We start from the raw sequence: 25540 nt of genomic DNA on the forward strand, positions 1-25540 counted from the left end.
GGAGAGTAATCACACAGGCAGGGAGAGAAATTAACGTGAGGATAAACTTAACCTAATGTGAAAAAACGAAGAACCAAATATCCCCACTTAATGAGCATTTCTCCTAGTTAGTCTTGTCCATGTCTCCTCATTGCCTCGGAAGTAGGAAACCCAGAAAGAGCCCACTGCAAACTAAAGACAGCAGGGGTTTGCCTGCCAGCACAAACCAAATGTCTGATGATAGGAGCTCTAGCTCACTATAAACCAGAATCTCCCTCTCCTGGTTTCCATTACTCAAGGAGTCACTTAGCAGTTTCCTCAGAATAGATATTCCATGTCGAGTATCCGGTCTGGTTGCCCAAAGATCTCTCACCTTTTCTTCTTGCAGCCACTGTCCCAGAGTTTTGACTGCCCGCCAGTGACTGTAGTCATTGCTGTAATCCAGAACCAGCAAACCTGAAACCTGCAAAGAGAAAAGAAGAGAAGAAATTCCATATTGCTCTTATGGGAAGTAAGGAAAACCAAGTCCCCACTCCGTGTGTTGTGCGCACATGTGCATAGGCAGAATTTCCCAAGCTTTGTCATGGAGTGGACCACATCTTAATGGAAATATTGAGGTCACTTCCCTCCCAGTCACAATGGCATGGATCATCTCCTCCAGCCCCACCATTTGTGATTACACAAAACCACCGCTCCATCCCATGTACAATCACATCACATCGCTGTGGCAACTACAGCAGTTCCTTTCAGGGGAAGGTCAATGGAGGGAAGTATATAGAGTGTTTTTAGCTGGCTTCAGTGCGATGATCATTGTCCTTCTGGAAAACACTTAATGACAGTGACCACTATTGCGCTTCATTTCAGCTCTCTTGCTCTCCTGTCCTTTTTCTCTCATCCGAGAAGAAGGAAGAGACTTAATGTCCTGCAACTAGCCAACATTCTTCTTCCTCTGCTAGAAGGCAGGAGCGATCTTGCTCCTCTCCCTGGCTTTGGTAAGCAGCACCACTGCAACTCACCCTCCTCCCTGGGGCTTCATTTCTACTTCAACCATTGCTCTCATACCCCTTCCTCTGCCATCGCTATTCCCATAATGGTACCATCTACCTTCCCCAATAGCTGGGGCAGTTTAAACTAAGGGCTCGTCTACACAGAGAAGCTGCACTGGTTTAACCAAAGGTGGACGTTATTTACACCTTCTTAGTTAAACCACTGCAACACTGCATGTGGACCAACCCAAAAGCCGAAAGGAGCTTTGGGACCCTTACAGTGGAAGTGCAAGTGCTAAAATCTTCACATCCCACATAGGGCTGGTCAACCCCAGTGCAATGAATTGTGATTAGTGGAAGCGTTAATCATGTGCAGCTGATGCATTTTAACCCACCTCTATCTCTGTTTATACTAGAAGTGTTTACAAGCCTGTGCTGGTGAGCACACTTGCTAAGTACACCTCATTTTCCTACTCCAAACGGCAGCTTGGCAAACTGTAATCCTTGCTGTATCAAATGGTCCTGCTGGAGGATATTCAGATTTTAAAGGTCAGAAGAGACCATTAGATCATCTAGTCCAGCAGTTCCTAAACTGTGGGTCACGACTCCATTTTAAGGGGGTTGCCAGGGCCAGCATTAGATTTTCTGGGTCCCAAGGCTGAAGCCAAAGCCTGAGCCCCAACACCTAGGGCTGAAGCCGAAACCCAAGGGCTTGAGCCTGGGACGGCAGGACTCTGGTCCCTTCCCACCCTGCCCAGGGAGGTAGGGCTCAGGCTCCAGCCTCCTCCCACCTCAGGTCATGTAGTAATTTGTGTTGTCAGAAGGGGATCATGGTGCAATGAAGTTTGGGAACCCCTGATCTAGTCTGACCTTCACCAATCTCTTCAGGAAAGACAGTCTCTGTGCTCAGACGGCTCTCCCTTGCCATGATCTGATCTCTCTATGGCAACTTGCCTCTAGGAGACAAAATCACATCTGAGGCACTAGAAAGATGAAGGAAAAAAAAAACCCAATCTTCTGCGTGTTTCTGGGAAGTTCCATCTAACTTTCCCCCCTCCGTGGATGAGCCTGGAAGATGTCAGCGCGCTCCCATCCACTCCAGGGATTTGTATTTCTAAATCACGTCTCCACTGGACTACTTTGTCCAGCCCTGATTTTGCTGCTTCCATTACCTTGATTCCATCAGACTCTAAAAACTTGCTGAGGCCCATTTCATCCAAGGCAGCGGTGTCTGGCACCCCACCATTGCCTACAATGGGGTTAACCATTGTGAGAATCTGCCCCCGGTAGCTGGGATCTGTCAGGGTTTCAGTGTACCTGGGTGAAAAACAAACAGATAACTGTTGGCATGGGGCTGGAGGCGCAAAAAGCCAACATAAATCAGCCAGCAGTGAACTCCCAAATACAAGGCAATGGTGAGTCTGGAGAAAACTCCCAAGGAGGGATAGATTTAAACACATGACTAAATGTTTTGATGAATTGATACTCAACCCTAAGGTTTCTATGAGTTCAGTATTGGAACATTTTTAGCCTCATTTTCCAAATCAGATAATTGCACTTGGCCTACATTTCCCTCTGCAGCACCAACTGAATAAGTAATTCTTCACTTTCTCTACGTCCTGTTGCTGTGAACTGTTAAGTACTTGCTGTCTTACATCCCAGAAATGGCTGTATTTCAGCAGTGGATGAAATGATCCTTCTGTATACTTTCCCAGGCATATTGGGTATTTCAGGATGAATTTGCCCTATATAGACACATAATGTATTATAATTGTTGTTTAAATGGTATGTAATTGGAAACTCCCACAGTTTACCAGAAATCAGCAATAAGCAAGAAACATATTTATGGAACACCAGCCCCACTGCCAAAAGATTAATTGTCAAACACTGGAAAACTCTCTACAAAACCCAGAATGGTTGCAGGCTGATACAGACGAGTGAGTGTCTAGACAACTCAGAGAAATGACGTGTCACTTAAACAATGTCCGTGAAATATTCCTCGGTATGCTTGTCCTGATTTTGGAAATATATTTCCTGCTCTGGTTAAATATGCATGAGATTTTCAGTGTTAACATATGGTTATAGTAAATGTATGGTATGCATACATTTGGTACGTATATATAGTCTCCTTCCTATTGGATTGTTTACACCACCAAACATCCTTCATTAATGACGAAGTCAACTTAATTAACCTTTGTGTGTTATTTGTATTAAAAAAACATTGAAAAAAACCACTAGGTTTGGCTGTGACATATAGACACAGCTCTGCACTGGGACATAATGCCCTTAAAGCAGGGACAATGCTTCCTATAGCTTGGAGGAATGGCACAAGGAATGACACAGGTGGCACAAGAACTAAAGAGGCATCAGGGTCCAATTCTCTCGGAGCTTGCACGACAAGTCCGGCCTGATCTCTGTAAATTCCTGCCAGTCACTTCCTCTGCTAGAAAATCCGTGGGAAACAAACACAAAAAGGGAGCAAACATGTCAGGGAAAAAAAGGGGGGAAACTTTTTTATTTTTTGCAAAAGTGTCTTCAATTCTTCCTGCTTTTTCTTCTAAAACCAAATTATTTTTATACCAACTAGTGGATTTTTTTGTGACCATTTCTGTGAAAAATCATTCCATTTACCAAAATTAAAAAATGTCACCAAAAAACCTTGTCAACAAATTGGAAATGTGCCAAAATGTCGGCCAATTCTAGTCATGTAAAATTCAAACACCTCTCCAGCTTTTCTCCTCTGTAACGTTAAGCAACAATTCAAGAACTCAGTTTGTCATAGAACATGGAGCCGTGTCTTTTCTAATTCACAAGCTCAGTCTGAATCTAGTCAGGATTCTCGCGACATTCAGTTCTCACAGGGCATTGCTCAGAGGCTTAAGAGAGGTCTTGGCACAGTCACTCCTATGCCAACCCTATATCAGCTCATCAGCACACTCACTTCCATACTAGTAACTTGCTATCTATCCTGACCAGGTCCTGTGCCTGACAGACCCTTATCCTGGTACAGTGTCATTAAAGTCAATCCACAGGTGAACTGATTCCTTTGGATACTTGAGGCCTTAATTATTCTGGGACTTTGAGAGCAAGGGAGAACTCCGAGGTCTCACTCTCTGCCCTGCAATCCCTGGATTTGTAACAAACCCAGACACATTTGTGCCTGCGAGAACAATGCAAGGTCTTATTTCCCATCGAAGCATTCTCTTCTTCATAGCAGTCAGGGTTTCCTACCACCCTAAAGCAGGATGCAGCTGGTCAACATCCATCCTTGGGAGCCATCTTTGCTGCAGCTCCTGGGCTCAGCACCTCACCCACAGAGTCTACGTGACATTCAGCCTCCTCCTCCCAGCCCAGTCCACCCAGGTTTGGACCCGTTCTCCAGCCCTGAGCTCCTGCAGCCACTGTGCACTCCCAATGGGGCTGAAACCGCTGCCCTCCCAAACTCTGCCTCTGCCAATGGCACACACTATGCATAATGTACATGTGTCTGTGGGTGCCAATCAATATGGAAAATGTTCTACTTCGACCAGGACAGGGGGCTTGGGTTCAAAGTGGGACAGTCCTGCAAACCCCAAGGTGGTTGGGAGGCAGGGGGTTATGCCCATAGACAGTAAAATAAACCTTAACCCTTCATATTTTATTTCTTCCCCATCTGTCCCCCTAGAACAAACCATTCCTTCTGAGTGTGTCCTCTACGTATTGTCAGTAAACGAATACTAAATCCAGCTTCTGGCGCTGAGCTGCAGTGTTGAAAGGAAATTAATCCATCAGGTGTTGCTTGACTTTTGTGATGTGACAAGATTTATTACCCATAATCTATCACAGGGAAGAGAACTCTGGTGCCCTCCATCATTTTGATCTATATTAAACAGTTGTTTGTTGGCAGGTATATTAACACAGTTAGTAATTAGTGCTGTCGAAAAGCATAAGTAATTGCCTTGTGATGCAAAACTTTCCAAACACATTTCTTAGGCTGTAATTTACTGTTCTCACCAATGGAACTATTTAAAAAAACATCTTGCAGTATATGTTCAACGTAGGGAGAGCAGAGTTTGGGGAGAGTGGAGCAGGTGCACAAAGATTTGCATTGAAACCTTGAGCTTCAGTTTTACTTTGGAAATGTCTCAATTCTCCCTCCCATTGACACCTGCTGTTCCTCACTAATGATCTTATTATATCAAGCACGTTTGTGCTATGGCTGACTTTCTCATCTGGACAATCCTGCAGAAAAAGTAGCCAGTGATCTTGTCTGATTGACCAGGTCCCCATGAGTCCATAGTAGACTCATGAGCTTCTATATTAAAGTTGGACAAAGAGTCCCAACATGCTAGTGTGCATCACATGCTCTCCCTAGCTGAGGGACTCAGAGGTCAACAGCATGTTTGATCCCTGCATGAGTCACCACTTGTAATGATGCCCCCAGATGGAACCTGTGGGAGGGCTGAACTTGGGTCCTGTGGATTTAAAAGCACCAGCCTCTATTGCTTGAGCTAAGGGACGAGCTGCATTGGCTTAGAGACAGTAGCAGACTCATATATCACTATATGTGACCGAGCCACTAGGGGGAGATGAAGACACATTTGGCCAATATGTTACAACTTACTGCTTCGTGCCATTAAGCTGTTACCATGTTTCAACACAGAAGTGGCTGCATTTTAAAGCTTAGGGAAGGGATTTACCATAGTTATCAGTTTGCAAAATAGGGATGGCATGATAGAATGTTTCAGAAAGTCCCTGTGAGCTCTGAACCCTTTATGTTTTCTACCATGATGCTGCCCATCATGTTTGGGAAAAGCTCAAAAATATTCCCCCAAAATATCCACAAAACTACCTTTTTTTCCACCTTCAAATCCCTCCTCAAACTCTCCATTACCATGATGCACACAAAAAAATTGACAACAGTTAGGCTACCAGTTTGAACTGACCACTGCTTATCATGCTGATCAGTATTGTCTCATTGTTTCTTTATACATCCCGGTTAGTCTATCTAGATCCATATAACCTGTTGTCTCTTGTCTTATACTAAGATTGCAATTTTTTTGGAGTAGGGACTGTCTTTTGGTTCTGTGTTTGTGCAGCACCTAGCACATCGGGGTCCTGGTCCATGATTAGGGCTCCTACTTGTTATGGTGATACAAATAATACATTATTATTAATTTAATAATAATAATAATAATAAGTAATAATGAGCAGAGAGCTGTTTATCTTCTTTCCACCATTTAATGCTGCATTACCAAAAGCATCTCTACTTATGTATCCTTTGTTTTTGCCTTACCCAGCAAGACCAGTGTTGAAGACAACTTCACCAGCTGCGGACGAAGGATGGCCAAAGGAATAACCCTTCATCTTTGTTCCATCATCTAGCACCAAGTTTGCCGTCTGTGCCTAGAGAAACAAGTTACATGATGACACTCAGATCTGTATTTTACATGAGCACACCCTAAAGTTGAGAAAAGACTTGAGGTTAATAGGAAAACTTCCAAGGTACACGGCTCCCATGCCACTTGTGATGCAAAGCACAAATTCCCTCATCCCCCATACTACCTTATCCTCCTTCAGATGCTTCCTTCATGCTCCTTTCTGCCATAATGCTTACAGAGCACAGTCAGCTGGCAACAGCTACGTGGGTGACAAGTTAAATTGAGTACAGAGCTAGGCTAGACATAAAGGTGCTTGTTGGACCATTTTGTCTCTGCCTCCCAGACTGTTTGTTCATGTCATCCACCTTCTGTATCTTGCAGTTAACTGAGGGTATAAACTCTTTAGGCAAGTCACTGTCTCTTTATTATGTGTTTGTTTGGGGCTCGATCTGACAAGATGCTGAACATGCTGGCCCTGATCCAACAAAGCACATAAGCACATGCTTAACTTGGACTTCAGTGGGCTAACTCATATGCTTAACATTAAGCATGTGCTTAAGTGGTTTGCTAGATTTGGGTCAGAGTGCCAACTGCCTCACAGGGTCCAGCTCTTAGTGCATAGGAACTGCCAGACTGGATCACACCTTGGTCCATCTAGTCCAGCATCCTGCCACTGACAGTGGCCAGATGCTTCAGAGGGAGATGCAAGAAACCCCACAGCAGATATTTATAGAATAAATATAGAATAACATGTCCCCTGGGAGAGCTTCTTCCTAACCTCAATGAGTTAGTGGTTGTCTTAGGGAGTGCTTAGCACAATAGGTCCCATCCATCACTGGGGTGGCTTGCCCCTTAATGGCTGGAGGACTGGGGCTAGCCAGCTCTGATTCCGGAGTGAGTCACACCTGAGAGGGACTGTGAATCTCTTGCTATGCCTGAAGAGAGTAAGGTTATGTCTTCCCTAGAAATGCTGCAGCAGTGCTGCTGTAGTGCTTCAGAATAGACGCTTGCTCCAGTGATGGGAGGGGTTCTCCCATCCCTGTTGTAAAGACACCTCCTTGAGAGCCAGTAGCTAGCTCCACAGAAATCCTTCCATTGACCTTGCACGGTCTACCCCAGGGGTCAGTTTGGCTTAATGATGTCACTGGAGGGGCGGATTTTTCATATCCCTGAGTGACATAGCTGGGTTGACCTAATTTTTTAGTATAGCCCAGGCCTAAGTAATCTCCTGCACTGGGGGAAAGGCACCAGTGGGGAAGGACAAATTCTAGGTGGGAGATGCTAGGAGGCAGAAAGACAGGAGGGGGTTGTGCCCCACTGAAACTGAGATGAAGACTGCATGAGTTTGAGTTCCATTTTGGAAGACCAGTATTTCAGATTATCAGGAGAGAGACACTGAACTGAGATTGGGGCCTGCAGGACCAGTGGACTGGAGGACTGAGTAAACTGGACACCAAGAAGGGAATGTTCAATTTCCTTTGCACTCTGTGGAATTGTCTGAGGAGCCCTGAAGAACAGCAAAAATGAGGTCGGGCACAGCCGAGGTACCTCTGGCCATGAGGTTGCACTCTGAAAGCAGCTGACCCCACTACAGGCCTCTGAGCTAACTATGATATAAACTATAACTGCTGTGACCATTTTGCTGGAGTAGCATTGTTACTTGTGGATGGTGTTTCTGTCACTTGTCCATCGCTTTCAAAGGAACTTTACTGTGATCACAGGTACTTTGTCTTGTTTTAAAATTACTTGATATATCAAGGTAAAAAACATCCATCCTGAGCACATTCATCGTTTCTACGGCTTATGCCAGCAGCCTCTGAGCTGAACAGCAATGAGATGGGTAGGTATGGTATTGTGGGTGTGTCATCTCTGATTACTGCAATTTGTAGGCCTTCTTCCCTCAGAAGTGGTAGGGGGGCACGTAAGCTATGGAGACACCTTGTACTAGAGTTAGGGTTACCAGACAGCAAGCATGAAAAATCGGGATGGATGTGGGGGGTAATAGGCGCCTATATAAGACAAAGCCCCAAATATTGAGACTGTTCCTATAGAATCAGGACATCTGGTCACCCTAACTAGAGTTTCTGTAACTATACCACCACATTTGTATTCCACTCCCAGACCATGAAAGTCAGTGACTGCACTCCCACTTAGATGAGCTAATTTTCATAGGTAGGAATTATGCCAAGAGAGATACTGTGGCTATGGACTGGTGACCTAATACTTTCATTCTGTAATTACAACCACTGCTCATAGGAGGATTTCAAAGCTCTTTATGACATTAATTAAGCCACAACACCCTTGCACGGAAGATAAGTACAGCGATCCCCATTAAAAAGCCAGCATTTCTTATCAGTGGTATCTGACACTATTTCAATTTTCTCCTTTACTTCAAATAGATCTCCATGGTAAGTGTAACAGATAGCGAACGTTAGCTTTTTAATGCTTTGTGGAATTATGATCTATTTTACAGCTGAGCAAACTAGGGCAGAGAGGTTATTTGAGTTGCCCACAGTCATACGAGTCAGTGGGAGCTCTGGGAATAGTTGGGCAAATGATTCCTCGTTCTGAGCATTAACTACGCTACGCGTTTCCCTAGAGCTGGTTTAACAAATTAGCAGTCCCCATCTGGCTGCCGAACTCTGCATGCAGTCCTGACAGCCAGGACCCAAACAGGGCTGGCTCAAAAGCAGTATCAGTAGTCTTGGAAGCTGTGACAGATCCAAACCAGTGGGTACAGAAGTCTGGTAGAGGGCAAATATACTGGTCACTGAATGAGTAGTTTTCTGTTCCCTGAGTGACCAGAGCAGGGGCTGCACTAGAGTAATCAGGAACCTGCTAGAACCAATTAAGGCAGACAGGCTGATTAGAACACCTGCAGTCAATCAAGGCAGGCTAATCAGGGCACCTGGGTTTAAAAAGGAGCTCACTCCAGTCAGGTCAGGTCAGGTCAGGTCATGTCGGGAAAGGAAAGGAAGTGTAGTGTAGTGTGCGTGTGAGAGGAGCTGGGAGCAAGAGGCACAAGGAGCTGAGACTGAGGGTATGTCTACATCTACAATTTTGCAGCGCTGGTTGTTACAGCTGTATTAGTACAGCTGTATAGGGCCAGCGCTGCAGAGTGGCCACACTTACAGCAACCAGCGCTGCAAGTGGTGTTAGATGTGGCCACACTGCAGCGCTGTTGGGCGGCTTCAAGGGGGGTTCAGCGAATGCGAGAGCAAACCGCAGGGAAGGAGACCTGCTTGCACGGGGGGTTCGGGGAACGCGAGAGCAAACCGGGGAAGGAGACCTGCTTCCCCGCGGTTTGCTCTCGTGTTCCCCGAACCCCCCTGCAAACCGCAGGGAAGGAGACCTGCTTGCACGGGGGTTCGGGGAACGCGAGAGCAAACCGGGGAAGGAGACCTGCTTCCCCGCGGTTTGCTCTCGCGTTCCCCGAACCCCCCTGCAAACCGCAGGGAAGGAGACCTGCTTGCTCGGGGGTTTGGGGAACGCGAGAGCAAACCAGGGAAGGAGACCTGCTTCCCCGCGGTTTGCTCTCGCGTTCCCCGAACCCCCCTGCAAATCGCAGGGAAGGAGACCTGCTTGCTCGGGGGTTCGGGGAACACGAGAGCAAACCAGGGAAGGAGACCTGCTTGATTACCAGAGAGGCTTCCTCAGGTATGCTGCGATACCTGCTTATTCCACGGAGGTCAAGAAAAGCGCTGGTAAGTGTCTACACTTGATTACCAGCGCTGGATCACCAGCGCTGGATCCTCTACACCCGAGACAAAACGGGAGTACGGCCAGCGCTGCAAACAGGGAGTTGCAGCGCTGGTGATGCCCTGCAGATGTGTACACCTCCTAAGTTGCAGCGCTGTAACCCCCTCACCAGCGCTGCAACTTTGTGATGTAGACAAGCCCTGAGAGGCTGTGCTGCTGGAGGACTAAGGAGTACAAGCATTATCAGACACCAGGAGGAAGATCCTGTGGTGAGGATAAAGAAGGTGTTTGGAGGAGGCCATGGGGAAGTAGCCCAGGGAGTTGTAGCTGTCATGCAGCTGTTACAGGAGGCACTATAGACAGCTGCAATCCACAGGGCTCTCGGCTGGAACCCAGAGAAGAGGGCGGGCCCGGGTTCCCCCCAAACCTCCCAACTCCTGATCAGACACAGGAGGAGTTGACCCAGACTGTGGGGAAGATCACTGAGGTGAGCAAATCTGCAAAATAAGCACAGGACCCACCAAGGTAGAGGAGGAATTTTGCCACAGAGCTGATATGGAAACTCCACTGGCCAAGGCTGGAGGAACTGTGCTCAGCTTGTCGCTGCTGGAAGTAGCTTTCTGCATATCTTAGAGGGTGATCCCTTGCATTTTGTTGTTAAAAAGAATATGCCACCATCACTTTGCTGCAGAGTGGGATGGAGAAACTACTTTCCATTTGTGGCAAATTAAATGAACACTCAAAGACAGGAAGAATTTCATTTACAGCACTGAACAATCACAGCAAACATTCATCCAAAATTGTGTATATTAAGTACTTCATGGCTGTTATAAATACACTGCAGTTCATGTATTAGTATATGACAAGACATTGCAAAAACTACAGTTGACAAGTAACTGAATTAAAATACATTTAGAGAAGTACTATCTTTGCATCTTCCTTTGTTTTTTCCATTCACTTACTACTGTGCAACATTCAGTCATTGTCAAGGGGTCTCCCAGTCATCGGGCAAATTAGTAAGGTTCTCCTCTCTGTGGAGAGCCAAGGTTGCAGGGGCTTTTTTATTATTATTATCTGTGGGGACTAAAGGTAAAAATTAGTAAGAACATTAGCTGTTCAATATACCATTAATGAATAGTTTTGTACCATGATTCAATTTGTCCATCCTGAATAAAGTGAGATAAATGAGCTTCTGTTCCAGACTCAGCATTTCCTTTATTAATTAATGCAATCCCTATTTTTTTGGGGGGGTACTAAAGACACTTCCCCACACACACTGTGTGGCTAATTCCCTAGGGCCCCTCTGACAATTCCAGCCTCAAATATTACTTAATGAAATAACTCGATCAATTTCCAAATCTCACAGTGCTGATAAGTCTGATGAACTCCTCATTCCAAAGCAGTGGTTCCTTCTGCAGAGTGCCTGTACACTCCATTGCCTACAGAAGAAACGTCTTCCTCAGAGGGACTTTCTACAGCCACTAAAATAAAAGGGTCTGCAGCACATGGACCACAGGTGGTATCTGAAAATGAAAGGTGATTTCAATAGAAGTTGCCAGCTGCCCAGAACCTTTGAAAATCAGGGCACTTATCTGGCAGTTTATGGGTTAGGTTTCCTATTGGATTTATGCTCCTAGGTGTTGTTGAAAAATCCAACCCTGAATATCAATTTAGGAGCCCAACTTTAGAACCTCATTCTTTCAGAAACTCTTGGCCTCAGAAGATGTTGTTCCCATAGAGGCTAATTCATGCCACCTACATAAAGCCAGCTCTGTGCAGGTAGAGTGGTTTGGGGAATTAAGATCTAGCCCTCAAAGCAGGACCTGTGATAGGTGCTGCTGCTGTAGTCTCTAGCCTTCTGTGCCAATTGTAAATGTGCACCCACACCCAGGGTATCCAGACGTCCTGAAAAAATCGGGACTGTCCCTAAATTCAGCTGTTTGTCCTGCATCCCGACGGATGTATTGTCGGGACGCCATTTGTCCTGATATTTGGCTTTTTTTTTTTTTTTTTTTTTTGCTTCGGTGGCACCCTGCCCCCCCCCCAGGGTCATCTGGTCACCCTACTCACACCTCAGATCCCTCACCACCCTCTACACAACCTCCCTACACAACCATTGCAAACCATTCCTACCTCCAGACACCCACAAAGTCCTATGCAGGGATTTAAGGAGTACAATGGTCTTTGTACAGCTCCTTTGCAGCACCAGTGAACTATCCCCTGCATGCCTAGAGATGTAGAGATATTTCCCTCTCTTTGGTCTATTATTATCTAAGAGCCTTATTTCTTTACTCTGCATCCTTGGAGCAACTACTCTTACTCACATTGCTAGTGTGAGCATTACCACCTCCCTGCACTGTTAGCCTACTTTTAGTTAATAGGAAAGGTGATTGAGGCTACATCTACACAGCAAAAAACACCCACGCCAGCAAGTCGCAGAACCTGCGTCAACTGAGTTGGACTTTCAGAGCTAGTGCCACAGGGTTAAGAACAGCAGTGTAGACATTCTGGCTTGGGCTAGAGCCCAGCTCTGAGGCCCTCCCCACTTACCAGAGTCTAGGCTCCAGCCCAACCAGGAATATCTATGCTGCTATTTTTAATGCCATCACATGAACCGAAGTCAGCTAACCCAGACTCAGACTTATGGCTGTGGGGATTTTTTATTTTTTGCTGTGTAGTTGTACCTTTGGGCCTATCAGTTTTTACTGTGGAGGAGATTTTCAACTTAAAAACTGAGTTCCTGTAGGGTTGCCACCCATCTGGTTTCCACCTGGACAGTCAACAAGACCTGATGTCCATTGTTGTTGTTTTTTTTAATCTGGGAGGGAAGAGGCAGAGAAAGGGTGAGGCCTCGGAGGTCCAGCTACCAGCCATTAGAAAGGTTTCAACCCTAATTCCATCCCACTCTGTATGAACTCTGGCATTTTTCAGAAGAGGAGTTTTCCTTGGTAGCCTGCACTAAAATTTCATCTCCAACCACAACTGTGAAATGCATTGGCTGCTGTTCGGCTAATATCTCTTTCCCCAGCAGTGACCGCAGTTTAACGGTGCTGCCTGAATACAGTTTGTGAAGCACTTTAACACCTTTCAGGATTAACACGTAATTTATTATTGTTAGATTTCCTGTATACTTGCAATAGCACATAGAGGCTTCAACTACATCAGGACACCATTGCATTAGGCACTGCATAAACATGTAGTAAAGGAAAACCACTATCCTCAACTGATGTGTATTTGCAGTGCAGTGCATGCACTTACAAAGCTTCCTCTAGCCACATTCCCTATTCTAGCTGCTTTCCATTTGTAGTTTAGAGAATATTTCTGAGACCTGTCACATCACTATCCCAGAATTAACTTTAATGCACCTGCTATAATCCTCTCTACTTTATCAGAATTTTTCATAATTCCAGGTTTCTCTATCGTTTTTTTTTTCTCTGCTCAGATCACTTAGCAAAATGAACCAATAAGCATTCCTTTGCTATTTAGGCTTGCTAAACAGGGTAACCTCTTACTGACTTCCTGGATTTACTTCTCCCCGCTTCAATATACTCTTGCTATAGCCTGTGTAACACCGACAGACTCCGGTCGTTGGTGGGTGAGATCGAACCTGGGACCTCTGGAGCTAAATACATGAGCCTCTACTGCATGAGCTAAAACCAAAAGGCTGTAGAGCAGACTCATTAATCTCTCTCTCTAAGCGGTCTCAGTATCACTAGATGGGACAGAACACCACACCCAGGAGGGGTGTTGGTTACACTGGCTTCCCACACTTTCTTCAATTGTCTTTGTAATGCTATGTTTACTTGCAGTCTGCTATTCAGCCACTAGATGTCTCTGTGTGCTGTAGAGTTCCAGGTAGTATGTGGTCACTGGTAAACAAAGGAAACCACACTGGAACTTGAGCTGCGTTGGAACCCATTTGTTTTCTCTATTTAGAAGCAGTTTTCTGAAGCAGGAAGTATTTATTAAGGACAGACCATGACTGCATATGCCATATCTGCCTTGGCTCTAGAAAACACCCTTGTCTTCTCATGGAGCAGTCAACTGGCCAGTTGGGCAGAAAATTTTGCAGGTGTAGCAGTGTCTAAATTCCTTCAGCAGCAGATTCCTGGTGCTGAAAATGTAATACAGCCTCTTCCTCATACCAAACAGACTTATAGCAAGCTTGGAGTCTCCCCTCAACAGAGGCAGAAAGGCCTCTTGAAGCAAACTCTAAGCCATTTTGGTCTACAAATCCAACTGAAAATTGCACACAATCAGCCCCTCTTTTGCAATTTCCAGTATTCCTGATTTCAGCCAAGCCAGATATTTATATTTGCTCCTGGCTAAAAATCAGGAAGAGCAGAGAACGAGGAATATTTCTTATTTAAAAAAAAAACACACACACAAAAATGAATTCAATTTGTTTTAAAACTCAAGGGAGATTCAGATTCTTTAGGGTGACTTTAGGGGGACGATTTGAGCCAGCTCTGATTTTGTTCAAACCAGAGAGGGAAACAAACCAGAATGCTGGATATAAACCTCCTAAACTGTAAAGAAGTTCAGTTCTGGATTCAGAGCTGGATAGGGAATTTGTAGCTTAGGTTTATCTCTATAACAGGCCTGAACTCCAAATCTCCAGCTCCTCTGGAGCTTTGGGGAACTTTAGCTCTATATCTGAATTCCATGGGTCAAAGCAATGTGTAATCCCTGTCTTGGAAGCTAGTTCAGGAACTGTTCTACTCTAGTCACAAGAATTTCATTTAGGTAGACAAGACACACAAGAAATGGACAAAAGGAAGTATTATCCTCATTTTACAGAAAAGAGAACTGACCAAAGAGATTAAATGACTTGCCCAAGATCACACAGTAAACTTGTAGCAAATCTGGGGATTGATCCCAGATCCCCAAAGTCCCAGTTCACTCTTAATTACAAGACTACCTTGCTTCTCCTGTGTACCTGTGCATTAACTTCACCCCAGCCCATCTGGAAATAGGATCCCCATTTCAGCTCATCCTCCTCCTTCTCCGAGCAGACAGAAGTATAGCAACTCCTTAACTGATCTGCTGTTTCCTCAGTCCCTCTTTCCAATTCCTATGGTCCAATTTTCTCTTTTACTTTCTGCCTGCCTCAAATATTTTTGGACAGCCCTTTGATAGTTGTCTGAAATAGTCTCAAAAGCCAGCATTCAATTTATTTATTTTCCTCTTCTAATTATATTTTTAGCTTGTTCCTGGTGGGTAATTTTTTTGTTTGTTTTTTTTAGATTTTCCAATCTTCTGGTTACCAGTCTGTCTCTCTAGTTACAAGCCTTCTATTTATGGCTCATATTACTCTTTACTCCCTACCTAACTGCATTGGACTTAGCTGAGCATTAAGTGATATGAGCTGCAGTATCTCTGCTCCTTTCTGAAATGCAATGAAACTCGATTAGCATGAACCCTATTATGCTAACTCCCTTGTTACAGTAAACATTCCCTGAGGCCCCCTTCTTCCAAGTGAAATTAATTAGCGGTCTCAGCTCTGCTCCCAGTTGACCGGAATCCCCATGACAAAGCCAGCCATCACCCTGGTCAGTAGAAGAGGTAAGGGGTGAATTGCTCTGAAGGCTGAATTTCTCGGGCATCCCTTCCTTTTCAGGATTAACATATGTTGGTGGAGCAGGATTGGTCCCATTTCCTGAGAGCTCATTCCTCTATGTTCTCCATCAGCCACTTAGTAGAAAAATTTACTTAAATCATAAAATCTTCATGCAGGCCCAAATCCAGCAACTCAGCAGACTTTGCTCTGGCTGGGTGTATTTAGGGGAGGGAACGGGTGGGGTATAATTATGCAAAAGTCTTATAAAATCTAATATGGATAAAATCCAGAAAGTTACAGGAAAATTCAATTCAAAACTTATAGAATTTAATAGAGAATTATACAATTTCTTCAGGGATTTTTTGAACAATTTTATAGACTTCTACAGGCAAGATTAAATTCTCTATTAAGTTCTACAGGATAAGTTTTTCATTATTTTTCTATTTAACTCCTATAAGAGTCCAGACTCTATGCTGTGATGCTGCTCTAGAGACTGTTACACGTTAATAGGTCCACAGATGCTTATTTTCTACATGGGGTTCAGATGCAGCAGAAATTCATTTTGTGCAATGAATCTGAATGCAAACCCTATCCCTGACTGTGCCTTAAACCAGAACCCTGGCCTAAACCTATCTAGATCCTCATGGTGTCTTAGGCCCATCTCCAAATAAAACATACCCACATTTCTGCCCCTCTCAAGCACAGAGGTTCAAAAAAAGCTCAGACAGAAGGTATTAAAAGGAAGAATGACCATGTCCTTGCATGTGCTCTTTATTTTTGTAAAGGTTGCTCTCTTGGTATACCTGGCCAGAGCAGAAATAGGAACATCTTACAAGAGAGACTGTTCAAACAGGATTCCAGCTTACAAAGGGCAAAAGCAAAATTTTAATGCAGTAAAAGTGGCCACAGTGTACCACAATGGCAGAATGAATGGAATGTATTGCATTGCAAATGCTGTATCACTGTGCTACAGGAGTGAATAGTGGCTTTGCTTCATGCACGCATCCCAGTTCCTGCTGCTTTTTCCCTAAAGTCTGCAGTACTTGTGGCAACAGTAATATCAGCATCCACAGAGCAATTGCCTAACTGCTGTCTTAACCATAATATCAACACACAATGTTGACAACTCTATTTTATTTATTTTTACCAACTCTGCATCTCTGCTATCCTATATCTTAAATCCTTTCTTTCCTAGTTCATCCATGTCAGTGTTTTGCTGAGTATCATACTCGTCTTGGGAAACACGCCAGTCCAGTATCAGTCTCAGCATGCTCTTGGTGGCATTGTCTCTTATTTCTTCATCATCTCCCTCGTTCAAGCAGACCAAGTCACAATTTTCCACAGAATTTTTATCCAACCAGAAAATGGTGGTGGTTTTTTTTTTTTTAAATGAAGGTTACTGCAAAAAACAGTTGACGTTCTCAAAATTGTACAGTTTTTGTGGAATTCTCCACAATATTTTTCCAAACCAATTTTCATGGAAATTTTACTGAAGTTGTTTTCAAATTCTCATTTACTGACTCACAGAAAATGAGGGAACAAATTTTGGTAAAAAATGTCCATTAAAATATCAGAAATATACTGTGAAAAATTGATTGAAAATGAGAATGGGTCACTAAATGAGCACTTAAATGGAAACAACTTCAAATTATCTCAAATTGTTGCCCCATTTTTTGATCAGTTCAGAGCCAAACACTTCTCCATGGTGGGAGCTAATTTCTTTCCTCTCACACAGATGAAAAACACTTGGTCTCGAAATACTGGATCCAGATCTAGATCTGAAGCTCCCCAAAAGTTGAGAGGAAACAGGATTCTGGTCAGGTGGTTTGTTTCAAGATCATCTCTAAATGAGCTGCAACTAACTCATCTGCTTTTTCTACTCTGTTCATCCACCTCCAACAATCCAGGGTGTCAGTGAGACTTTTCAGACAAGTGGATTACTGTATCCAGCATTGTAGCCATGTCAGTCCCCAGATTTTAGAGAGACAAGGTGGGTGAAGTATTATCTTTTATTGGACCAACTTTTGTTGATGAGAGAGACAAGCTCTCGAGCTACACTGAGCTCTTCTTCAGGTCTAGGGACAGGTCTACACTTAAAATGCTGCTGCTCCTACACCAACAGGAGAGCTTTTCCCATCAGGGTAGTTAATCCACCTCCGTGAGAGCTAGTAGCTATGGCAATGGGCGAAGCTCTTCTGTCAACATAGTGCTGTCTACACAAGGGTGAGATCAGTATAACTGCTGCTTAGGGGTGTGGATTTTTCATACCTCTGAGCAAGGGAGTCGTAGTGAGGAGACGTGGCCTCTCTCTGAGTTTGACAGGGAGGGACTACTGCCCGTCCCCTGGTGGGTGGGGCTCGGAAAGCCATGCCCGCCACGCTGGAGGCAGAGGGGCGGTACAGGAAGGACAAAAGGTGGACCCTGCAGCTCACTTGGGCTGCAGCCACCAAGGAAGATGGGTGCTTCCCACCTGCCCCTGGCATGGGAAGCCGAAGAGGACCTCTGCTGCCCCAAGGATTCGCCAGATCTTCCAGAGCTGTCAGTCACCCCAGAGCTGTTAGTCACAGCAGACCGAGTCGCTGCTGGAACTGCCATTGGCAATGCATCCCGGAGAAATGGAGGACGACCCTCAGATCCAGGTACACCCCAAGGGGAGGGCAGGAAGTAGCCCGGGGCAGCCGACTGTAGTCTGGCTGAGTGGCTGCCTGACGCCAGGTCAGTGTGTTGCAGCTGGATCCCTGCTGACCCAGTGGCAGAACACTCCACCCTCCGCCACTCTTAGGGCCCTGGGCTGGGACCTGATGAAGTAGGGTGGGCCTAGGTTCCCATACCCCCCGCTGCCACCCCACTCCTGGTTGTAGGTATGTGATAATAAGGAGGTGTGGCCTCCCTCCGAGATTGACAGGGAGGGACAGCCACACACTCCTACAGTATTTATACCGATATAGGTCTGTAGCGTAGACCTGACCTGGGAAATATACTCAGACTGAGGCCAGGTCTACCACTTACGTCGGCAAAATTTATGTCGCTTGGGGGTGCAGAAAAAAACACACACACAGGCGACATAAGCATCGTAGGCATAAGTGGTAGTGTGCACAGCACTATGTTGGTGTGAGACCTTCTCCCGCCGACGTAGCTACCGCCGCTTGTTGGGGGTGGTTTCATTATGTCGACAGGAGAGCTCTCTCCCATCGGCACTACACGAGCAATCTGACAGCAGCGCAGCTGCATTGATACAGCTCTGCTGTTGTAAAGTCTCTCATGTAGACATAGCCTGTGTGAAAAGTGTTCACCCAGAGGTGATAAGACAAAAACACTATTACTTGTGGGTGAACATTGTCTCTGACCTCGCAGTCCTCATCCTCAAAGGCAACCTGCACAATATCTTTAAAAGACAAGCCTGGGAGCTTAAACTCATAACTTTGCTTAGCACTAAAAATCATGGTTTAATAAAGACGGTGGATTTATGGCTTATTACAACAACCTGTTATCGACTAACAACCTCACTGCTCAGCTGCTTTCTCCCTCTCTTTCCCCCTCCCCTCCCCCACGACTGGAGGAGTATTAACAAACCACTTCACCTTGAAATGTGTGTTAACTACTTATGCAAAACAATCTGTGCCACCTTGTATTTAGCTGTGACACCGAGTAAGGACTTGACTACCCTCGCTCAGAGGTTAGAAAAAACACCCCCCTGAGCACAGTAAGTTTCAGCGCTGTAAAGTGTCAGTGTAGACAGTGCACCAGCGCTGGGAGCCGCATTCCCAGTGCTGGGAGCTATGCCCCTCATGGAGGTGGGTTTTTTTAGAGCCCTGGGAGAGCTCTCTCCCAGTGCTGCACTGCGACCACACAAGCCATGTTAAAGCGCTGCCAGTGAAGATGTGCCCTAAGTTTTCCATATCTGAAGAGGAGCTCTGTGTGGCTCAAACGCTCGCCTCTTACCAACAGAAGTTGGTCCAACAAAAGATATTACCTCACCCACCTTGTCTCACTAAGGGGACTTTTATTCATGCATACACGAGCCATTGCCTAATACCTCATCCAGCGACCAGCACAGGAATCCTACTACTTTATCTTTGTTAGTTTGTAAGCTGATATCAGAAATACTTTGAGAACTCTTTGCCTCCCGGAGTACTAGCAAAAAATCAATCCCATTAGAGTGGATGGATAACTGAACATTCCCATCTCATACTGCTTATATAGGATGACTCTCACTCTCCAAACTTAGCATGTTGAGAAATAAAGTTGCTTGGGCAACATTAATCCTCTCCCCTCTCCCTGCTCCCCCTGCCCCCCCCCCGCCAGCATGTTTGCTTTCTCACATATTAGTGACATTTAATTTTACTGTCACTGAAGTTTGCATGAAGAAAATTTCTAAGTGCACAAGATTTTGCGGGGATCAGGTTTTATATTTTTATCAAGAGTGTGCATGTACTTATCTATCATAGACCAGAAATACTTCTCCTATCTGATTAGCATGAGTCAAATGGTGGATACCAATAACTTGCAGAAAACTGTTCTTGATCAATGTAGATATAGAAGTAATTTGCCAAAATACATAAATAAATAAAAACAGATAATTTTGAATAATGAATCTTCTCTCTGCTCACTGATAATCTGTGAGCAGAAAAGATTACACTCATTAAAATAAAATTTTCATTGCAAACTGTTTGCTCAGCTTTAACAATATAAGCTAGCAAGGTAGTTTCTGAAAGATATGAGCTGAATAAGAAGGTGGCTGCAGAATGACCATAATGAAAGTCAAACCTGGATGTTGAAACATTCACTACTTCTAGAAAAAACTACAAAAAATCAGGTCTACTTTTCACTGTACACACACTTGAGACTAGTGCTTAGTGCTACAAGGGAAATGCATTTTATTTTCCAAGAAAAATTACTAAGAAAAGTAAACAGTTATTTTCATCAAAAAGTTTTGCTAAATTTAAGGGGAGGAAGATGTCAAAAAAACAAAAAGCAAAGGTTTTTTTTGGGGGGGAGGGGTTTGAAAAAAAGATGTGAGCCTACATTATGAAAGAATTTCCATTTTCTCAAAAGTCACTTTTCATATAAAAATTCTGAATTAAAATGTTTGACCAACTCTACTAGTGTCCTACATCACATACTCCTGAGGGGATTCTGTGCCCCAAAAATGCAAATTTTATTTGTCAGTAAATAAATGTGGAGGCTCCAGCATGGTAGTGAGGTGCATAAGCCACCGGCTACACAGAGGTGGGAGATCACCCGGCAGCCCCCAACCCCCAGGACACCGACTCGTCAGTGAAATTGCACTTGACACAGTGCAAGGGCCAGGTCTGCCCCATAAAGACCCCGGGGCCTTGCCCCTTCATCCCAGCCACACCAGCTGTGGGCAGGCAGGCTCAGCAGGAGTCAAATATGGGGGGATCCAGGTGTGGCTTGAGAGGGTTCTGTGTCGGGCAATACAGGTGCAGGCAGGTTAGTGGGGGATCTGGATGCCCAGGGGCAATGGGATTCTGCAGAAGGGTCCAGGTGAAGGTAGGTGGGACTCAGCAGGGGGGTCTGGTTGCAGTTGGTTAGGGCTCAGTGGGATGGGGATCCAGGTGCAGGAGTCTTGTCAGGGTGGTCCAGGTGCAGGGGGGAATGGGGCTCATTGAGTGGGGGTTCAAGTGTCAGGGGCAGAGTTCAGTGGGGTTCTGGGGTATAGGGCATTCCAGATGCAGAGGTGAGGCTCAGCAAGGTGGGTGAGCTCAGTAGGGGGGGTCTGGATATGGAGGGTCCAGATGCATGGGGTTGGATGGATGGGGGAACAGCTCCCTAAAGAGCAACCCATACTTCTGTGGCTGAGGAGCAATGAGGGCTGGAAGCAGGAGTGGGGGATCTTCCTTCAGCCAGGGGAAGTTTCTGGTAGTGGATCTGCCCCGGACCTGACTCTGAGCCTGGCACAGGACAAGAACCTCACTCTGCCCCCCACCGAAGTGATTTGCCTCTCTGCCAGCTGCTCCAGGTGCCTGAAATGACACACCCATGCTGCTGGGAAGGGATGCATGACCACTCTTGCTGCTTCTCTTTGCTTCCATGTCAGAAAATATATTTTTTTCTGCGACGGAGCAAAAAAAGTCTGCGGGGGACATGAATTCTGTGTGAGTACAGTAGTGCAGAATTCCCCCAGGAGTAATAACAGCCAGGAGAGTAATGTAGCTCTTTGTCCCCCACTAGTGGATAAACAGTGTCTAGAGGTTTGTGAGCCTGCCGCTGCCTTCAAGGTAATGGACTTTGACCTTTAGCTCATGTTTTTAGATCCAAAATTCCAAAGTTCACCCCTGCATATGGCCTAGCCAGCAGTGTGTTTACATATCTTTGCTGTGACCTTCATTAAGGAGATAAAGCCAGAAGATGTTACTTCCACATTCATCTTCCATAAGTTTACCCATTCACTGGGCAGAGCACACATTTTGAAGGCATTAACCACACATAAATGAGCAATCGAAAAGAACATGCATGTTATTTGCTTGTATCAGCCTCCCACCTGCCCCTCATGCCATTAGCCAATTGGGCAGGCCAAGTGCCTGAGAAACCTTGGAAAGAAGCTGCTGATACCAAAAGTGAAGGAGTTATGATGAAGATAGCAAGCAGTCTGTCGCAACCCACATATAAACACATACATGCTTAGGTCTTTTTATGCATAGTGACTCTTACCACACTGCCCTTGATCAACCATCCATCAGCCAACATCTAGCTACACTTACATTGGTCAGCTTCAATGGCTTTAAGGTCACACCTTCTTAAATATTCCAAAAGCTACCATTAAAAAGACAACTAAATGATACAGTAGATGAACAGGTGTATCTTGAGATGACTGTATTATGAACACAGGCTAATTGTGTTAGGAAATCACTCTGTAGCCTTATGAGCTTAGAATTAGGTACCACACAGAGGACACTAAAACAAGAACAAAATAGCTGAGCAGTTTTCTCTGTCTTAACCTTTTTAACTGGATATGCCACCCAGCCTAGCAGACTCCTGTAAAGTGACCACAGGGGCCTTGTCCTTATGCAGTGCTGTTGACGAGTTACAGTACATGTGCATACCCTCCTATAAGTCTGTCCTTTAAAACAGTACAAGATGCCAACCCAGAACATTAAACGCCAATATACTAGTCACTGGGAAAAGAAAATCAAATCCATCAACAATCTAAAGTGGATAGCACATGACTATCACCCTAGCAGATACTTCACTACGGTGAAACGTACAAAACAAAGGGAGATTTGTGCCAAATGCTGAATCAGTAACCTTGGGAGGAAGGAGAGAGATGACAGAAATGACATTGCAACCTGTACCAACCTGCCACCAGGTCAGGCATGAACACTGGTGACAAATGGAAACAGGGGATCAGATCCCCAGCACAGAACCCTGTCCCAAGCAGATCCTCTAACACACACTGGAGGGGTCTGTCTTGCTTTTTCAACCCTTCAACACGCTCTAGCTTGTCATACCAATAAAGTCTCATTGAACTGAACTGTGGCCTGCATATTTACCGTGTGGAAAGCTATATCATTTGTTTCAGATGCACGATTTTTATTTAAGTATGTCTCTTCTTCAAATGGCTTTGTTGGCTAGGGCTGTAAGGATGGCAGGTGTTTAATTTACCAAGCAGGACTGCAGTTCCCATCACAAGAGGAAGATCTGCTCTCCAGACCTGAGCAGAAGCTGAAGCAGCCCTGGGTTTCATCAGTTAGAAGGAAGGGTTTTGCACTGGATTTTAAGGTAAGGGCAGACATGGGGATAATTCATGGCCACAGTAGATTCTTGGGAAAGGGAAGAAGCAAGATGGCAGGCTCCACCTGAAATACACCAGTAACAATGCAAGTGTCCTAGTATAGAATTTTAACATATTTGCCAACTTCCATTCTTCATGCCTCTCTTTCTTTCAAAGCCCAAAGTCCCAGATGCCAGATGAGACACAGCACGAGTTGATGGCAGAGATGCCCTTTTCCTCCTTCAATTTTCTTCATCTCTACAATGATTTGTGGTTTAAGATTAACAGATCTCTGGTGGGAGCTAAGAGAGCTGCTCTCTGTTGTAATGCAATGGCCTGCAAATGGGTCTAGGGAAACTGGAGGCCTCAGTGGATAGAGGCAATAATGATCAGTCTCATACAGTTGGGAATTAACTGTGTTAGATAACACTCATTGGATACCATAACCTGGCTTCCCCTACACCTTTTCCCATTACACTCCCCATAGTTATGATTCTGACACTTGTTAACAGTAGTGTGGCAGCAGGTTACATAGGTGCTAGAACTAGGGCAGCAGGGGATGCTGCAGCATCCCCTGGCTTGAAGTGGTTTCCATTATATCCAGGGTTTACAGTCTGGTTCAATGAGTCTCAGCACCCCACTATCAAAATTGTTCCAGCACCCACGGCAGGTTACACAGGCAGAGGCCTGTTCTAGTCTGGATCTGTCTGATGATGATGAAACTTTCACTGCAAGTGCTACAGAATTTACACACCGGGCCCAATTCCTCACTGCACTAGCTTCACACCAATATACCTCCACTGAAATCAACTGAGTTACACTGGTAAAGCTGAAGAAAGTTGCGGCTGGTGAATTCAGCTCTCTGTGTTGAAGACTGGGAGCTAAACTGATAGTATTTAAGCCACTAAAATAAAGGACTCCAGTGTGAGACACAGGACTGTGTGTCTCCCAAGGATTAAGAGTCTCAGGGCCAAACCCCAGTATAACCCCTTTAATAAGCTTAATCACATGCATAAAGGTTAAGCTCAGTTCAACAGGCATGTAAGTATTTTCCTATTAAAATAGGAAGATCAGCTCCTCTCGCTATCAGCACTCTGGAGATCTAAGGTATTTGAAAAGAAAATACCTCTATAATATTTAACAGGATTAATGAACTTTCACCTTTCAGTGCAATTCACCCTACAATTTCAGCTCTGACTACAGAGTCCTACTCAATAACATGTAGCCAAGCAGGCTCAGAGTAAGGCTTAGAATTAAAAGCCAGGTTTGGTTCGGTTTTAAGTCAGTCAACTTATCTGCATCAAGCGGTCTATCTTCACACAGAACATATACTAGCGAGAGCTTGGTTATTATTACCTTGACACTTAAAAATCTGGTACCAGTCCTTGCCAAATGCCAGTGATGATGAGCAGCCACATTGCAAAACTCAAATCCGTCTTTCAAAGTCTTCACCACTTTGCAAGCTGTCAAAATTCTTGTCATCCTGAATAGGTTGATTGGTAACTAAAGTTAAAAAAAAAAAAAAAAGAAAAGAAAAGAAAAGAAAGATATATCCTACTTGTATTTTTTTAGACTTAGATACAGGCAGTCAGGTACTTTTGCAAATTACAATAAAGAAAACAGAGCAGCAGCCAGCGTGTTGGATTGACTGCACAGCACTCTCTTTTGCCTTCCCATTCTTTCTGGCATTAAAAGTCCTCAGTGTGGCCCCACCTTCTTCCCTCCCCTCCTCTGAAGAGCACTTACAACAGAGATGAACTGTGGTCATGTTGACTAGGTTGCATCATACATCGAATACTAACTGCTCCTGCTGGAGGACTGAAAGAATTGCAGGAAGCAACCAGAGAAATTCCTTATACATTGGCTTGTCAGAATTCAATTTTTATGTGTGTAATTTTGACAAATATTGTCAATGTTTATTTAAACATTTTTCTATTTGTATCACTTTAAATTTTAACATTTGCATGAAAATTATGGGGGGGGTGGGTCAACATCACACAAAAATATACAAAGTAAATATCCTTAAATCAAACTCTAACAAGTCCTCAGCAAGCATTTTTCTTACATTGCCTATCTGTAAATTTAGATGATTATCAATGCAAATATTTTTTCAACAATTCGTGTGTGTACTTTGAAATTGATGTTTATACACACGAGGGGAGGGATAGCTCAGTGGTTTGAGCATTGGCCTGCTAAACCCAGACTTGTAAGCTCAATCCTT

General features: G+C 44.6%; 1 protein-coding gene across 1 annotated transcript in view; it reads right to left on the bottom strand.

Annotated features, from left to right (window-relative positions):
* Positions 1 to 24813, bottom strand: part of CPS1 (carbamoyl-phosphate synthase 1) — a 133051-nt gene extending 108238 nt beyond the window's left edge. The window contains exons 1-4 of the mRNA XM_030580033.1: positions 24676 to 24813; positions 6241 to 6350; positions 2138 to 2282; positions 353 to 442 (exon numbers count right to left, since the gene is read on the bottom strand). Coding sequence (XP_030435893.1) covers positions 353 to 442; positions 2138 to 2282; positions 6241 to 6350; positions 24676 to 24801 — 471 coding nt within the window. The 5' untranslated portion in view covers positions 24802 to 24813. The remainder of the gene's footprint in view (positions 1 to 352; positions 443 to 2137; positions 2283 to 6240; positions 6351 to 24675) is intronic.
* Positions 24814 to 25540: the final 727 nt, after the last annotated feature.

The sequence above is a fragment of the Gopherus evgoodei genome, chromosome 11, assembly GCF_007399415.2.
Source record: "Gopherus evgoodei ecotype Sinaloan lineage chromosome 11, rGopEvg1_v1.p, whole genome shotgun sequence".
In the NCBI taxonomy this organism is placed as follows: Eukaryota; Metazoa; Chordata; order Testudines; family Testudinidae; genus Gopherus; species Gopherus evgoodei.